At 32.9% G+C, this 18,404-nt stretch overlaps 3 protein-coding genes across 3 annotated transcripts; all 3 read left to right on the forward strand.

The window, feature by feature from the left end:
* Positions 1-3,389: 3,389 nt before the first annotated feature.
* LOC114076557 (pentatricopeptide repeat-containing protein At5g16860) lies at positions 3,390-6,978 on the forward strand. Its single transcript, XM_027915853.1, has 2 exons — positions 3,390-6,129; positions 6,208-6,978. Exon 1 carries the CDS (start codon positions 3,412-3,414, stop codon positions 5,941-5,943), a length of 2,532 nt encoding a protein of 843 aa, XP_027771654.1. The 5' UTR covers positions 3,390-3,411; the 3' UTR covers positions 5,944-6,129; positions 6,208-6,978.
* A 48-nt stretch (positions 6,979-7,026) lies between these two features.
* On the forward strand, positions 7,027-12,442 carry LOC107012266 (potassium transporter 25-like). Its single transcript, XM_027915854.1, has 10 exons — positions 7,027-8,558; positions 9,394-9,619; positions 9,700-9,942; positions 10,041-10,094; positions 10,179-10,229; positions 10,314-10,571; positions 10,700-10,752; positions 10,821-10,944; positions 11,029-11,283; positions 11,415-12,442. Exons 1-10 carry the CDS (start codon positions 8,514-8,516, stop codon positions 12,440-12,442), a joined length of 2,337 nt encoding a protein of 778 aa, XP_027771655.1. The 5' UTR covers positions 7,027-8,513.
* A 2,738-nt stretch (positions 12,443-15,180) lies between these two features.
* On the forward strand, positions 15,181-17,895 carry LOC107014896 (bidirectional sugar transporter N3). Its single transcript, XM_015215014.1, has 6 exons — positions 15,181-15,477; positions 15,687-15,723; positions 15,818-16,028; positions 16,130-16,291; positions 16,397-16,516; positions 17,257-17,895. The coding sequence occupies exons 1-6, from the start codon at positions 15,432-15,434 to the stop codon at positions 17,581-17,583; spliced, it is 903 nt and encodes a 300-aa protein (XP_015070500.1). The 5' UTR covers positions 15,181-15,431; the 3' UTR covers positions 17,584-17,895.
* The last annotated feature ends 509 nt before the right edge of the window (positions 17,896-18,404 follow it).

Raw genomic sequence — 18,404 nt, forward strand, 5'->3', positions numbered from 1 at the left:
CGTGTGTCAATTGCGTCTAAGATGTAAACTCGGAGCATGACATGCCTGCTTCAGCGCAAACTGTCAAGTAGAATAAAAAAATAATTTTTTTAAAAAAAATCCAGAAACAAGTTGAAGCAGCCATGTCGATAGAGACGTGAATGCTTCAGCACGAACTGCTCTCAAAGAAGCTGAAGTCAGACCTACTTCAGTGAAAACTATCAAAGTAGAACAAAATAAATAATTTTTAATTTTTTTTCTCAGACACACTGAAACATGCATGTCAATGAAGATGTATCTACTTCAGCATAAATTGTCTCGTATATAATAAAAGGATAATGCAAATGATATTAAAAGAAAGCTACTCGTATTTTAATGTATTCGGTATTTGACCTTTTTAATTAATTTAAAAATTATATATTTCCTTATTCGGTCATGACACTAAAACTGAAGTAAATCTTTTTTTCAAAATTACATTTTAATTTCACCTAATATTTTAAAAGTTTAAATTAAACCACTCGTATCTTTATATTTATCAATATATTTTAGATAGTAAAAATCAAGGTAACATATTACAATTGATGGCGAACATTTTGTTAATTTGAAAGAGCCTATCAATATAAATAGTTAACATTGGATATGCAACCATACTAACTAATCACATGCTTTAATATCTACAAGGACAAAGTTAATGAATAGTAATGTGTACTAATAGCAAATTGGGGTTCGTGAGTCCTGAGGGTGACTCCATGAAAGGCTTAAAGTCAAATTTTAAAAAAAGAGATCTTATGTTTATTTGATAAATTTTCAAATAAAACTTTAAAATATGTCATTTAAAAATAGGATAATTATTCTTCATAGCTATAATTTGAAAATTACAATTTGTAGTTACAGGTTATATGAAGGAGAAAGGCGAGCGAGACTGGGAGAGAAAGGAGAGAGGCGAGAGAGTGGGTGAAATAGTGGGAGAAAGGTAAATTGTATGTGTATATCGATTAGATAATTAATATTATACATATGTATATATATATGGCAAGTGAGAGTGGGAGAAGGAGGAGAGAGGCGAACGAGATTGGGAGAGGAAAGAAGAGGCGAGCGAGATTGGGAGAGGGAAGAGAGAGGGCAGAGAGTGGGAGTATAATGTTACTCGCGAGTGATAATTATAGCAAACTATACCTATAATGAGTAATTAAATAGTATAAATTTGCTTTTATTGCGTAATTTTCCATGATTGCCTAATTTTAAGAAGTGAAATATATATATTTATTAATTAACCCACCAAAAAAAAGGTTACACCAACTTCTAAGGAATGAATTTTTTAAAATTCTTTAAATAACTTATTAAAATATTGTGACTACTTTTAAGGTAAGAAAATGTATTATTATGCTATAATGTATATTAATTATCACATAATTGACAATAATTAATTAAATAATATTAAATGACATTTTATTAGAAACTATAATAATACATATGCATAAATTATACAATAATTAAAGTTGTGATTACATATTTACATAAAAAAATATGTATACACAAAAAATAATTCATAAAATAGGCGTGTAAATCTTATTGATATACACATTAATCGTAGCATGTATACATAAGCTTTATATTGTATACATAATTATATTACCATCAATTATACATACTACTATAATAAATACAAGAATGAAATTAATGTAATACATATATAAATTTGATTCATTAATTGTACATGTGATTTTGTTTATGTATACAGTAACTGCACTATGTGTACATTAGTTCGTATTCATCGTGATTCAGTGAATTGTATTCACGTAATAAACTTGTATACTTTAATTTAAATTGAGATTGGAATTCATTGGTATACATTGGGTTGTATTCATCAAAATCAACATTCTAATTTTTTAGGAAAATCTTACGAGAATCTTTCTTACCCATGAAATTGAGAACAAAATTTTCAAAAAACTATTACCTAAATTTTCGCCAAAAAAAGTTTTAAAAACTTTAGTTCCACAAATCACGAAATTTTCCAAAATTAATGGTGCAAGGAATGCTACATAATTATATATTAAAAGAAATTATTGGAAGGATCAATCGATAAACATACAGTTATATCTTATTTGCATAGACAAAGTAAAAAGAACAAGAGAAAACTTAGAAGAGAAGCAAATATATATATGAAAATTATTTTAGAAAAAAAAACAAAAGATGGTTGAATAACCTAAATTTTCACAAAACAAAATTGAAGAAATTTCAATCCTACAAAGCATGAAATTCAACATTAATTTGACAACAACAAGATTATATATGAAGATGATTTTTAGAAGTATCGATGAAAAAACATATTGTTATATATGATTTTCATAAAAAAATTAAATTAAAAAGAAGAATTGAAAATTAGGGAGAGAATTACGTGTGAAAAGAATTTTGGAAAGAAAAAAAGAAGTCAAAAAATAGAAAGAACTCTATTTTAAAAATGTTGACAAAATAAAAAAAGAGATAAAATAGGGATGATAATACAATAATTATTGAGAACGTGTGTTTGAGAAAAATAAGGAGTACAAAAATACATTTTAAAAGAAAAAAAATAACCATTTAATGCTAAATAAATAAAATAAAGTCTTTTTTTTGCTAAAAAAATTAAAAGTAGGTTATTTATTGCTAATTTAATATAGGAAAAATTGTATATAATAGCATGGAAAAAATTCACAATAAATGTTCAATGCTTTTTGTCATTAGTAGATTTTTATTATTTTCTTTTTAACTTAAATAAAAAGGAAAAAATAAAAGATATATAATTTGAAATTAAATATTTCACGTTTGTATATAATTTATGAAATTCACCTTTTAAGTGGGGGCAGAGTCTAATAGTGATGGTAAAACACCTTTTATTTGTATATTTGTCATAGTTATGCATAATAAGATATGTTTTATAATCTCTTTATGTATATATGTAGTAATTTTGTTTATATACAATTACTATATTTTAGTTTATATACAAATTACCAAAATATACAGATTAAGACATGACAGGATTATTGAAATATACAACTTAATAGCTTCATAGCAAATATAAAATTTGCTATGAAACACTTAAACTATTATTATAGGATACAAATGTAATTTTTATATTTTGCTATACCTAAAATTTGCTCATTTAATTATAGAGAAAATCAGAAATTTATATTCTAAAGGATTTACCCCATGCAACAAAAATAACAATTCGCAACCAAATTAATGATGGTACTATTCAACAAACAAATATAGATATTCTACTACTAATTTTTTAAGTTAATTATTATATATTTATTTATTTATCTTAAAGAAGTACTAAAAGAAAATGCAACATGTTAATCGTGTCTTAATATGTTTCCTCGCTTAAATACACAGAAATCGTTTTTTTTTCTAAAAAAAATTCTGAAGTAGATAGAAGGGTAGTTAGGGAGTATGCTTGTTCCCTCGTCTTTGCCTCCAAAACTTTCAAACTCAGCCCTGTTTCACTTTTGCTTCAAATCCAATTCCTTCTTCGCTTTCTTCACTTCATCAACGCCATTGCTAAGAGCAGTAGTTCCTTCTTCTTTTACTCAATTACTCAAACAATGCAAGTCTTGTATCAAGGCAAAACTTGTCGTCGCCGGCGTCTTTTCACCCTCAGCAGACCTCACTACATGGTCGTCTCAGGTTGTGTTCTATTGGAACAACCTCATCAAACGGTGTGTTCTTCTCCGACATCACGAGAGTGCTCTGGTCCTCTTCCGCGAAATGCTGAGACTTGATTGGAACCCAGATGGCTACACATACCCTTATATCCTCAAGGCATGTGGTGAGCTTCGGTTCCTCCTTTGCGGTGAATCTGTTCATTCCTTGATTCTATCATCTGGGTTGGATTCCAATGTGTTTGTATGTAATGGTCTCATTGCTATGTATGGGAAATGTGGGCTGTTAGATCATGCACGCCAGGTGTTTGATGAAACGGTTGAGAGAGTAACTGCTGATGTTATTTCATGGAATTCAATAGTGGCGGCTTATGTACAGAAGGATGAGGATAAGAAAGTTTTGGAGTTGTTTGATTTGATGGTTGCGTTGAATAGTTTTGAGCTGCGGCCTGATGCTGTTAGTTTAGTTAATGTACTTCCAGCTTGTGGTTCTTTGGGGGCGTGGAAACGAGGAAAACAACTTCAGGGTTATGCGATACGGAGATGTTTGCATGAGGACGTTTTTGTAGGAAATGCAATTGTGGATATGTATGCGAAATGTAAGCATTTGGATGATGCGAACAAGGTTTTTGAGCTAATGGAGGTGAAAGACGTGGTTTCTTGGAATGCATTGGTCACTGGGTACTCTCAGATTGGAAGATTTGATGAGGCTTTGGGATTGTTTGAGAGAATGAGGGAAGAAAAGATTGATTTGAATGTCGTAACATGGAGTGCTGTGATTTCAGGGTATGCACAGAGGGATTTAGGCTATGAAGCACTCAATATTTTTAAGGAGATGAGGCTTTCTGGGGCAGAGCCAAACGTGATCACTCTTGTTTCTGTGCTTTCAGGTTGCGCTGCTATTGGAGCACTGCGTCAAGGGAAGGAAACTCATTGCTATGCCATTAAACAAATATTGAGTTTGGAAGGCAGCAATACTGAGGAGGATCTCATGGTGACTAATGCTCTGATTGACATGTATGCAAAGTGCAAGGAGATGAAAATTGCTCAGGCCATGTTTGATGATATTGACAGGAGAGGTAGGAATGTTGTCACATGGACAGTCATGATAGGTGGATATGCTCAGCATGGCGATGCAAATGATGCTTTAGAACTTTTTTCAGCAATGCTGAAGGATGAGTACTCTGTAATCCCAAATGCATATACTATATCTTGTGCTCTGGTGGCTTGCGCTCGTCTGTCTAGTCTTAGGATTGGTAGGCAAATTCATGCATATGTGTTACGACAAGGGTGTGAACCTACAAAAGTCTTTGTGGCTAACTGTCTCATTGACATGTACTCCAAATCTGGAGATGTTGATGCAGCTAGACTTGTGTTCGATAACATGAGCCAGAGGAATGCTGTCTCATGGACATCCCTGATGACTGGCTATGGAATGCATGGTCGGGGCGAGGAGGCTCTCCAAGTGTTTAACGTAATGAGAGGAGAAGATCTGCCCATAGATGGTGTAACTTTTCTTGTTGTGCTATATGCTTGTAGCCACTCTGGAATGGTTGATGAGGGTATGAATTACTTCAACCATATGCAGGGGGATTTTGGAGTTGTTCCTGGGGCTGAACACTATGCATGCATGATTGATATTTTGGGTCGTGCTGGTCGACTGGATGAAGCTATGAAGCTCATTGAACGCATGCCAATGGAACCAACCTCAGTAGTATGGGTTGCACTGCTCAGTGCTTGTAGAGTCCATAAAAATGTGGATCTTGCGGAGCATGCCGCTGCAAAGCTGTCAAAATTGGAATCTGAGAATGATGGGACTTATACACTTCTTTCAAATATATATGCTAATGCCAAACGTTGGAAAGATGTGGCTCGGATTAGATCTCTTATGAAACATTCTGGCATAAGGAAGAGACCTGGATGTAGTTGGGTTCAAGGAAAGAAGGAGACTGTTACATTTTTTGTCGGGGACAGATGTCATCCATTGTCTGAAAAGATATATGATCTCCTCGAAAACCTAATTCAACGTATCAAAGCAATGGGCTATGTTCCGGAGACAAGTTTTGCGCTTCATGATGTAGATGATGAGGAGAAAGGTGATCTTCTTATTGAACATAGTGAAAAGTTGGCCCTTGCTTATGGCATTCTCACCTCAGCTCCTGGAGTGCCTATCAGAATAACCAAGAACCTGCGAGTTTGTGGAGATTGTCATACTGCAATGACATACATATCCAAAATCATTGAGCATGAAATTATACTGAGGGACTCAAGTCGCTTTCATCATATCAAGAATGGATCTTGCTCTTGTAGAGGGTTTTGGTAGTAAGTTTTGTTATTGTGGAACATTTGCATGGCATACAAAAAGGAGGCCTCTTGAAAATGAAGTAAAAGTTCATAAACAAACCACTGGACAGTGAGATTTGCAACACTTCTGCTTTTCAGAAGAGTGACACAGTGAGTGCAAGAACATGGAAACAAGAGTACAGAGTGGGGCATTTTCTTTTTAATGGTACTCCCTTTTCATCTAGGTAAGCTAATTATTGTGTTTTTTTCTTTATTCTAAAAGTTCTTCTCCATTAATGCACAGGAAGAACCAAGAACTAGTCCTGCAGATTGGGTTTTAAACATATTATTCATAAGAATCATTCTGCAAGTGAGGCCCAGAATTGCAGCATAATATTCTATTTCCTTCCAGTCTACCACAATTGGATGTGCTGAAAGTCTGCAATGCAAAGAAGGTAATGTAAAGAAGCTTTAAGATAGTGCCTAATAAGGTGAAAAGTTATTCATATTTGTGCACTATTTTTCTCAATACTTCATCTGCCAACTTCACTGAATACAATTATACTTGGATATTCGCATCATTCTGTGATGTTATAATGTTGGGGCAGACATCAGAACGAGCTTTTCTTTGTGGGAATGCTTAATTAGAGCTTATGGTGATGAAATTACCAAACTGAAATGGTCAATTAGAATACTTTTGAGATACTCGCTGGAAATGTATAAGAGAAGATAGATTTTTTCTTTTCTCAAAGTTATTGTCACATCAAATTAACCTTTAGTTAGGTGTTTTCTTAACACATCAAACACCAATATTGCAGACATCTACATGTATAAGGATGTATTCATGTGCATCTATACACGGAACATATTAGTTTATTACACTTAACTCTTTCCTCAGACAGTATACTATTCCGATATATTGTTTAAAGTGTACAATTGTATCTGTATGCTATATTATTAACAAGGCATTGTAAAAATCCATTGGTTGCTTGATGCTGCTCAGAGTGAATCTCTTCCATAGATGCCTTACCTTGGTTGTAATCCTTACTTTGTGCAAAAGAAATACCTTTTTCAATTTGGGTACAAATTTTTCTTGAAATGGTGCAAAGGGAGAGTCCTTTCGAACATGCTCTCACACACTAGTGCACTCGCACATGAACACAAAAGTGAACAAACATGATTGTTGGGTTGTTTAGCAAAGATAGAGCATGATCTGCTTAGCAGCTTCAAATGTTCATGTGTTGATTGATATGGACCAGTAACTATTGTGCAAGTCTGGTCTATCTTTTTGAATGCAAAATGATTTGGATGGATATTCATTAGTAGTATTGCAACCCTTACAGCATTATCTAACAATGAGGATGTATACAAGCTTTATGTCACACATCGGTTCTCTGCCATTAGTTAATTCTTTTCTGTTAAGATTCATTTATTCCAATAGTTACTTATCCAAATTAAAAATATGTACTTATACCAATAGTTTGTCAAGATCATCCATTATTTCCTCAAGCCTGGTGGTGGCAGCATCTGAGAAAGGACTTATTCTAGACAAATAGGCTATATGCAAATAGAAAACCTCTCCTCTTATGGAGAACTTCCCCTTTGATGGGTCTTATGCTTCGTGATTCGTTATTAGTTAGGAGGTCCAAAGTAAGTGTTGACACCGGATGAGAAACAAAAGAAATCCCCATATAGGGTCACTGGAGCATATACTATTTATTATACCTTCATTTTTAGTTACCAAGGCAAATTAACAAACTTTTACACAGTACCTACGGAACTTTTTAGGCTTGAGAAAATAATTGAATATTGCAGATGTAGGGAAGAATAGGAACTCTGTTTGAAGCAATTGAAGAAAAAAACAGTATAAAATAAAAAAATGAATCTGTTTTCCCAATTGGAGATTCTGGTTACTCAATTGTCACTTTGTAGTTGTCGTTTCCAATTTTTGTTCGGCAACAATTAATGTAAAATACAATCAATCCATTTTTTTCGTGTAATCAGAGTAAGCAATGACGAAACCGTTTAAATACCAGAAACAGTAATTTATTATATAAAAATAAAGTGTTTAAACTATACATATTGATAATAATTTTTTTCTATAGTTTTTTTTCCCATGATATTTCCAATTTAAAAAGAAGAAGAAGAAGAGAATTAAGGGAAAAAAGAAGTAACGTGGAATATGATTAGTCAACCAGTCAGCATCGCATGTGAATAATTAAAAACTCTTTCTATTTATCCTAACAAAAACCAAACATTTGGTGCAACAACAAAAGTTTATTCTGATTTAGTTCCACTTTATATATAACTCAGTCCACTGGCTAATCAGATATAACTTATGCATTATTAATACATAGTTGTTCTAATTCTGTAAGATTTATAGTAAATAAAAAATACCTTGGTACTTATAATTTATTGTTCTCTCAAAAGTCTATTTATATATATATATTTGAACCTTGTTATTAACGTGTGTTTCCCTCGTATCAACCGATTCCTCTCAAGAACTTAAACGTTTAATGTTGTAGCTCTCTTAATTATCACTTGAAGTTGGGGTGGTTAACTTAAATTCATCAAAGGATGTCTTGCATTTCTGCTATGTTTCACTGAGATATGGATCCTTCACAAAGCCTTGTGTCCATTCATTATGCAATTAAGGTAAGTGTGTGTCACACACTTTAATAATTTTTCAATCATTTGTAAAAGTTGTTGTCGTTCGTGATCAAAGAGGTTATCAATTCAAGCTGTAAAAATAATATTGTGGAAATGCAGAGTTATATTATGTACGATTGACCCAATGAGATCCTTTTTCAGACCCGCACTTATTTTTAGATATATATTTATCAAAATAATTTTTCAGAGAATTAAGCCAAATATGTTTGATCAATAAATTTGAAAATTATCTTTTTAAGTATTTGATTAAATTGTGTTTGACAAATCTTTTCAAAAAATGTTTTTAAAATGTCAATTACGAAAAAGGACAGTATTATTAAAAGGTTAGTTTTATAATTAGTATTTTTATTTGAATAGATAAAATATTTTTAATATATTTTATGAAAAGCTGTAATTACATTTTTATTTTTATTTAAATAAAATTTAAAACATAAAACAATAAATATATACTATTAAGGTTTTTAATCAATTTAGATTTAGTTAAAGTAAAAAAGGGAAGAGGAGAGAGTTTGATTATTTATATTTTATAGATATATACATGGGTTAAACTATTGAGTAACATTTCATAATGTAATTTTTTGTAAGGGAATTTTTGTGAGTGACATCCCATGGGTAGGACCAAGTTTTCTAATAAAAAATGTTTTAGCACAACTATGTTGCTCAGACTCTTCAAAAATGAGGACAGCTGCGTGTTGGATCCTCCAAAATAGTACATTTTTAAAGGATTCAGCATCAGTATTGGAGAGTCGAGCAACATAGTTCAGCACTATATTATAAGTCATATTCATGTTTTATTCCTATGTGTATGGTGACTTTGTAGAAAGAAACATGGAGGCGCACTGTTGTTCTATCGTTTCAAAGTCTCGGAGTAGTATATGGTCGGTTAAGCACTACTCCCTTGTATGCATTCGGTTCGATTGATCCTTGCCATATCAAATCAGGACAGCAGATATATGAACTCTTTTCCTTCGTTTTTTGGACTTTAACCATCATTCCCTTGTTGAAATATGCCTTTATAGTCTTCAAGGCTGATGATAACGGAGAAGGTATGAAGTTTCAAAAACTCTAGCTGTCATTGATATATACGTTCAAATCGTACTAATAGTCAGTGATCAATCTGTTGTAGGTGGTACATTTGCTTTGTATTCCCTACTTTGTAGGCGTGCCAATGTAGGTCTGCTCCCGAGTGATACAAGTGCTACGGAGCTTATGCATCTAGAGGAAGGAACCCCTTCTAAAATGAAGGCGGAGTCAAGGGCAAGAAGAGCTATCGGAAGATATAAAAGCAGTCACTACTTGCTGTTACTTTTGGCTTTGCTTGGTTCCTGTTTGATAATCTGTGATGGAATTTTTACTCCTGCTCTTTCGGGTTAGTCTTTACTTCTCACTACTTGGAAATTTTGCTGATCATTACCTCCTACTTTCACATGATTAGGATCAGATTTTGAGTGTTATTTTCTGTTTCAGTTTATTCAGCAACGTCAAATCTGAGACGTTCCTTGTCAAAATTTGCACCCCGATGTAAGAATTGTATTACTATTATTTAACATAAAAGATATTTTATACAACTTTGTAGCTGATTTTCTTCATACAACTTTTAATCAGTTACCTCTTCAGAAAATGCAAGACAATCTGTTGACAAGTATTTAAAGAGATGTAAGTTTCCTAACTTGTACCTTTCTGTTTTGGACAATGAAATAGCACTAATATATTTTTGATTATGTGAAATGACACTTTCAGTTATACCAGTTCCAGTAGCTTGTGCCATCTTAGTTTGCCTTTTCATGCTGCAACGATATGGAACCAACAGAATCGGTGTCATCTTTGCTCCAATTGTTATCGTGTGGCTCGTTTTTACAAGTGGATTCGGCTTGTACAATATAATTCATCATCCTCAAATCCTCTGGGCGATATCCCCAACATACATGTTTAGGTTCATTAAGAAAATAGATATGACAAGTTTGAAACTTCTAAGCAACATTGTCTTATGTATAGCAGGTTAGTTTGTGTTAACTGGAAATTACGTATTTCACTTCCATTTTGATGTCGAAGTGCCTTGTATTCATCAGTTATCTCCTAGCACTTCCTAAATTTGCTGATACATCAAACACTTTTACATTCTTCAGGTTCAGAGGCAATGTTTGCAGATTTAGGTCATTTTTCAAAGAGATCTATTAAGGTACTTATGAAATTCGTTAGCCATTTAACATGGAGATTATGAGTTTTCACAGGATGCTTTTTTTGCAGGTCACTTTTATCTTTTTGGTATATCCATCCCTTGTCTTGTGTTATGCTGGCCAAGCAGCATTTTTCTCCCAACACCTCGGCTCTTCAGATGATGTTGCTCATCTTAGTGAATCTGTCACACATAGTAAGTTCAATAGATTGACTTTTTACATGTCATGATAGTGGCTTGTCCCTTTGAATTTCTAATCATCAGTCATCAATTGCTCAGGACATCTTCAGCATATTTTCACAATTTTGTCCCTTTTTGCTTCCCTCGTGGGTAGCCAAGCTACGATAACTGCAAGTTTTTCCATCATAAACCAATGTCAAGCACTTGCTTGCTTTCCGAGAGTCAAAGTTATCCATACATCAGATAAAGTCCGTGGACAGGTTTATGTTCCTGATGCAAATTGGATGCTCATGATCCTTAGCCTGTCAATCTTGATAGGTTTTCGAGACATATCAGCTATTGCAAACGCTACAGGTATTGCTTTATACATCGATCACAACTTCACTTCTCTTGGTTTTATTAGCACTTAGAAATGTCTAAATTTGGTACTCTCCAAACAAATGTATGCACTTTTGTAGTAACATCTCATAAACTTATTGCTCCAGGTTTAGCTGTTATTTGTGGAATGCTAGTGACTACTTGTCTTATGTCACTAATTATAGCACTGCAATGGGAGAAGAATGTTGCATTTCTCTCTGTTCTGTTTCTGTTATTCTTTGGTTCAATTGAAGCATTGTATCTATCGTCGTGCTTCTTGAACTTTACCAAGGGAGCTTGGTGCATCGTTGTTCTCTCGTTGATTTTCATGACAATCATGGTCTCTTGGCACTATGGTACTATCAAAAAGTATGAATTCGACGTAGAGAACAGGGTGACTGTGGACTGGCTGACAGACCTAAGTCCCGGACTTGGAGTGTCTAGAGTCCCCGGAATTGGATTCATCCATACAAACATTGTGACAGGAATCCCATCTTTTTTCTCCCATTTCATCACCAACCTCCCTGCATTCCATCAACTGCTGATTTTACTCTCCTTCAAGTCTTTACCCGTGGCATACATTCCCAAAAATGAAAGATACCTTATAGGCAGGATCGGTCATAAGGAATACAAGATATACAGATGCATTGTTCGATATGGATATCGTGATCATGTTAGAGATGTTAATGATTTCGAGGATCAGATTATTAGCTCTATAGGTGAGTTCATCACTAGAGAGGAACGACATGATGAATTGTTGATCATGCAAGAGGGAAGGATGATAATTTTAGGGACAAATGGAAATGCATTAGTCCCTATTGTTGGTGGTGAAAGTTGTCAACAAGTAACAGATATTGAAAATCAAAATCCTAATTACAGAAAGAGAAAAAAAGTTAGATTTTTGTTGCCTGAAAGTAGTCCTCAGATGAATTCATCAGTAAGAAAAGAACTAGAAGAACTTGTTGAGGCAAGGGAAAGTGGCACTGCTTATTTTTTGGGGCATTCACATTTGAAAATACGCAAAGGATCGAATTTATTGAAGCAATTTCTTGTCATGGCTTATGATTTTCTTGATAGAAATTGCAGAGAGACTCCAATTGGACTAGACATCCCTCATGCTGCTCTTTTGGAAGTTGGAATGGTGTATACAATATAATGTAAATTCGAATAGATGAAATAAATATATTATCGTCTAGATCATAGAGAATTTGAGAAAATTCAAAATTTCTGTATGTTCCAAGAATATGAATTACATGTGGAAGTTAAAACAAAATTTTGAAGAAATATGGGACACCTTCTAACCGATTATTTTAACAAAATGAAATGATTATATGACCAGAAATAATAACTCTTCTACAATTCGTTTTAACTTATGATTCAGTTAAAATTAACCCATATTATTGAAGAAAAAATATATAAAAAAAAAGAAGAGTCACATATTATATTATTTGATTGTTGTATTTAAATCTACGTTACTTGTAGTTATAACCATCTTCAAAATTTTTGGACATGTAAGAGGTATACTTTTTAATTATTGAATTCATTATTCAGGTATATACGCCAACATATATACATACGACATTATATTAAAATACCAATCGTCAAGATTTAAAATGACTTAAACTTTATCTTATAAAGGTAAATATGCTTTTAACTGTAGAAAATGATGGAATGGGTGGGGTTGGACCAGGTTTGGCTCAACAGTGTTAAAAAAAAAGAAATACGCCTTAGGCCCTCAAATTTAAGGGGCCTCATTTTTAATAATAATAAGTTATAAGTAATTATTTTTTTAAAAAAGTATTGAATACTATTTGTAGAAAAAGTAAAATTTTCATGAAAATGAAGAAATTATTGGAAGAAATTTGACATATTTGGAGTACTATATCTCATGAAAAATAATTTAAAATAAGAATTGGTTATATTATCAATTGAAAACTAGAAGAAATCAATTATATAAAAGTTATCAATAATTCAATTTAAGGTCCCGTTTGATTTCTGTTTTAGGCCACTAATATGCTTGAGCCGCTCCTGGGTTTGAACCATTAATTCATTAATTACAACCTTACAATTATATAGGAAGTATTAAAAGTAGAGTTCTCCACGCAATTTGGAGATGTGATCAAAATGCATCTTGGGATCTCTATCTCTCAAATTTGTAATCTTACTTTATAAAAGTTGAGACCCAATTTAATCGCAATAATGTGTCTTTACTTTTTATATAAGAAATCAAAATCAAACAAGCAATTGTATATAATATACGGTATTTTTTTTAATACATGATATGTATATATACATATTAAAATTTAATTCAACGTAATTTTTTTTTGATAAAATCAAAAGTTTATTTATATACACAATTTAAATAAAGTTATTAATGAGAGAGCGATATTGCTAAAGTTTATGGTAGTCTTTAATTTATGGTAAAATCAAAAGTTTATTTATGAGGTTCATTGAGTTAAAATTTTCTATTCCCTTGAGAGCGATATTGCTTAAACAATACGTTCCACAAATATATGTAGCAATATATTAATTAGAGAAGATGGTACGAAATATATTTGATTTAATCGTAGTAACAAGCATAATTTGCGTGATACGCGGATATATGGGTGATAAATGTACTGTATGAATTTAATTTGAGCATGTTAAACAAAGTGAATCAAGGTTGGGACATTATGTCAAGATAGACTAAATAATGAATGATACCAAGTATTGATTTCTTTGTTTGTTTTCTTATAAATTGTTTAATTATCAAACAAAACTATTAAAAACTTCTTCCTCGCTATAACAATATATAACATATCAAACAAAAAAATTATTTAAATAGCCTAACACAGTTTTTCGTAAGTCAATTTGATCTACATAGCCAAACAATTCAAATTTTAGATGGGCTGAATTAGGTGAGTCAAGAAGTCCGGTCAAGTTACTAGATCGATGAGTCCAAATCAGATATGTTGAATGAGTCATATTTTTATGAGTTAATTTCGACACTCCTAGAACTATGGATAAGTTTAATTATGAGCTAAGTTCTTGTGCAACTCCAACCAATTGATTTAAGAAAAGCACATTAGACTATTAAACATGTCACAAGTTCTTACAAAATTTAAGAAATGTAGAAATTGTATCTATATATTTTCATTTCATTATACATTATACATAATACAAAGGGACAAGATAAGACTACTATAGTAAAAGCAAAACGAAACATATCCTGCATTCATCAGCCATGCAGCAAATTGATCTCCTCTTTATTATTGATGCAAATTGCTGGCTTTATTTGGTCCCAATATCATTTCTAAGCTGATCTTCTTCACTTTTCTTATTTGTGGCTAAATTTGTACCAAAATTGAAAAAAGAATAAAACCTCAAAAACAATAAAGCACGAGTTGTATGTAATAGTGCTCCTTAAGGATTGGGGGATGACATAATAAAAAGAGGCTCATGGATGGGACCCTTGAACTTTGAGCATAATGAGTGCTTTTACATCACTTTGATTAAATATTTGTCCAAATATAATAAAAGTGTAAACTAGTAACACCACAGAAGTTATAACAAGGATTGTTCAAGTCATATAAAAAGTTCAGAAATTTCATCCTTCATCGACATGATGTTTCTCTTCAATGTCGTAAAGTACCCTCACCCCAAGTTCGGACCCTTTTTTGAATTGGAGCATACACATTCATGGATTAGGAGTATTTCCAATCCCTCTTAATTGGGCCGGGTTGGGGTTTTTTCTACTTTTCTCAATCGATTTAGAGTTACACGTTGACTGAATTTGACTCTGACACCATATTAATTAAATTAGATTTTGAATCTAATTTACACTCCAAAAGTTAATTCAAAAAAGAAAAGAATTGCCTGAGCTATATAAGAATTCCAAATATCTTTATCCCACGCCAATGTGGTAGTTCTCTTCAACAAAAAGAAAAACAAAAGAAAAAAGGATCTTTAATTTCAATAATTGCATGCACCCTAGCAAACTACTTTTCACACACCCTTGCGTGTATAAATATGTGAGCCAAACCTACCTCTCATTTCACAGCCAAGTAGAAAACTTGATTGTCATCATTTGCAACTCTAGCATTGTGTGTGATAAACAGTGCTAGAAATTTGCAGTTCTTTGGCTAGAAAAACAAAAGGAGAGAGAGATGGCAGTTGATTTTGGTCACTACGCTTTTGCTTTTGGTGTCCTTGGTATACTAACCCCTTTTCTCCTTCAATATTATAAGTCTACATACATTTACTTTTAATTCTATTAATTAGTTGAACAAACACTTAACGAAATTTCTGACTAAACGTAAGCATATCAACAAAGTGATACTCACTACATACGTATAAACTCATGATCGTCTCATTTCTTATTTTATTTTGGTAAATTCAATTTTGGTAAATTCAATTTTCAGGTAACATTATCTCGTTCATTGTGTTCCTTTCTCCAATGTGAGTCTCCATTTACTTAAGTTATTTTTTGAAAAAAAATCAGTATATTTGGATTATATGTAATCGTACTGATTCAAATTTATCATACTTGTAGACCCACGTTCTATAGCATTTACAAGAAGAAATCAACAGAAGGGTATCAATCAATTCCATACGTGGTTGCGCTCTTTAGTTCGATGCTTTGGATATATTATGCACTTTTGAAATCCAACATGCCCCTACTCATTACAATTAACTCCTTTGGTATGTTCATTGAGACTATCTACGTTGGTTTCTACCTTTTCTACGCACCAAAGAAAGCCAGGGTACGTATTTTAATTTTTACCTTTTTTTTCCTTCCTTTTCTGTAGGAAAGAAAAATATAACTTTGATCGTTAAAATTTTATTTATTTATTTATTCATTCAGGTCCATACTATAAAAATGCTCATGTTATCAGTGGTTGGTGGATTTGGTGCAATAGTGCTAGTTACTGAATTTCTATTCAAAGGAGTCGTTCGTGGACAAATTGTTGGATGGATTTGCCTTATTTTCTCCTTGTGTGTATTTGTTGCTCCCTTAGGCATTGTGGTAAGCTTTTACGCGTAATTTTTAATTTTCTCATTCAATTGGAGTTTTGTCCTTCTCTATATGTTAAGTTTGTGAGTGTTTTTGTTATTATTTGATTTCATGCAGAGACAAGTCATCAAGACCAAGAGTGTGGAATACATGCCACTTCTCCTATCAGTTTTTCTCACATTAAGTGCTGTTATGTGGTTCTTCTATGGTCTTCTACTAAAGGATATTAACATTGCTGTGAGTTCACTCATCCTACAAATTCTTCAATTTTCTTGCATGCATAATCCACCACTACATACAACAACAATAACATATCCAGTAAAATTCTACGAATGGGATTTGGGAAATATAGTGACTACGCTAGCTTTACTTTTAGTTGCGCGGACTCTTCACTTTTGATGCCGCACCCGTCTCGGATTCTTAAAAAATACACTATTTTTGGCGTGTATTCAATTTTGGGTAAGGAAAAACTTGTTATTCTTAACTCTTGGGCTCAGGAATTCCTATATAACTTAAGTGACACAGCAAAAGCTTTGTGTATTCTTCTAGTAAGTGAGTTTTTTCTCGGATATCATTCACCCCAGGTTGGGCATAATAAAACAAAAAGGGAAAAAGAATATAGTAGAAAACACCAGTAGCGCACACCAATAAATAAGTATAATAGTCTAAACAAGTAACAATTAGAAGTATAAGAAAGCAAGGAGAGGAACAAATAAGTACTAATATTACTGATAAGGGAAACTAGACGGTGCAACTAACACCTATTACCTTTTTACCTTAATCAGTGACCTTTGTATACCCTATATAGGGTCCATGTTCACAGTAAGCCGCAAGTGTTTCAGATCATGTGTAATCACCTTTTCTCAATACTTTTTCGGCGTACCTCTACTAGAGAATACATATTTACGCGTTTACTAAAATATCTTGTATATTATCACTGTTCTTACGTACTAACCTTTTTTAAAAATATTTTATAGGCTCCAAATGTTTTGGGGTTCATCTTTGGAATACTCCAAATTGTACTCTATGCAATATACAGCAAAAAGGAGAAGTCCATCATAAAGGAACAGAAACTTCCAGAGATACAAAAGACTGAAGTAATTGTGAAGGATGAGAACATGAATGCAAATAAGAAGCTTCCAGAACTCACACAAGAACAAATTATTGACATAGTGAAGCTTGCAGGTTTACTGGTTGTTACTGATAAAACAAACGTAGCCACGTGTCCAAATGATACTAATTGTGGAGTTAAAGCAGTTAATAAAATAGAAAACATGCCCAAGCTGCAAACAGTGGCAACTTAGTACGTACTACATGGCAAGTCATTTGCTTGGAATTTGGCATTGAAATCTCAGTGTCATTTATTCCTTTGGTTAACTTTTCCTAAGTAATATAGTGTGTGATGCATGTCAAAGTTTGTACACAAGTTATGTGTGACGAGAATATAATTAAGTAATTAAAAGTGTGTGCTCTCTAATAGTTTAGACTAAACTTTTGGATGAGATGGCCGTTGCAATGGCTTAGGATATTCTCTGTATGTGTGCTCATATTTATGTAATTCTATTAATATGTTGTCCTAGTAAATAATAATTGGTTGTCGTGATCTATATTATATATAATTAGTCCCATATAATTAAGAGGCTAGCATTGATATATTTCTTTTACAGCAAATAAAGTATAGCAAGTACTAACATTTTAACGGGGTTAATGCATGTGTGCGTCCTCAGTAAATTTTATTTTTTCATCAAACATATTTCATTTCATGCAGCCGATTGGTCCTTACGGCCAATCCGATCCATTTTCAAGGTCAAACGAGCTCCAAAGTGCGCATACTCCCCATTTCGATGATTTTCGTGTGCTATACCAAATCATTTTTTGGGTGATCCGGATTTCGACGTTAAAAATGCCAAATTTTTTTGTGGACGTCCATCATGACTTTGGTTGTGCAGCCGGTTGGTCCTCACAGCCAATCCGACCCATTTTCAAGGTCAAACGAGCTCCAAAGCGTGCATACCCCATATTTCAACGATATTCCTGTGCTATAGCAAACCATTTTTTGGGTGATCCGGATTCCGACGTCAAAAAAGCCAAAATATTTTGTGGACGTCCTTCAAAACCTTGACTA

Source organism: Solanum pennellii, chromosome 3 (assembly GCF_001406875.1).
Source record: "Solanum pennellii chromosome 3, SPENNV200".
Taxonomy (NCBI): domain Eukaryota; kingdom Viridiplantae; phylum Streptophyta; class Magnoliopsida; order Solanales; family Solanaceae; genus Solanum; species Solanum pennellii.

Bases quoted from the DNA above. Each gene is read 5' to 3' on its own strand.
- LOC114076557 (XM_027915853.1), top strand. From the start codon at position 3,412: ATGCTTGTTCCCTCGTCTTTGCCTCCAAAACTTTCAAACTCAGCCCTG.
- LOC107012266 (XM_027915854.1), top strand. From the start codon at position 8,514: ATGGATCCTTCACAAAGCCTTGTGTCCATTCATTATGCAATTAAG. The intron at 8,559-9,393 runs GTAAGTGTGTGT...GTGACTTTGTAG, and splicing joins CCATTCATTATGCAATTAAG to AAAGAAACATGGAGGCGCAC. The intron at 10,572-10,699 runs GTTAGTTTGTGT...TACATTCTTCAG, and splicing joins CATTGTCTTATGTATAGCAG to GTTCAGAGGCAATGTTTGCA.
- LOC107014896 (XM_015215014.1), top strand. From the start codon at position 15,432: ATGGCAGTTGATTTTGGTCACTACGCTTTTGCTTTTGGTGTCCTTG. The intron at 15,724-15,817 runs GTGAGTCTCCAT...TCATACTTGTAG, and splicing joins ATTGTGTTCCTTTCTCCAAT to ACCCACGTTCTATAGCATTT. The intron at 16,517-17,256 runs GTGAGTTCACTC...AATATTTTATAG, and splicing joins TAAAGGATATTAACATTGCT to GCTCCAAATGTTTTGGGGTT.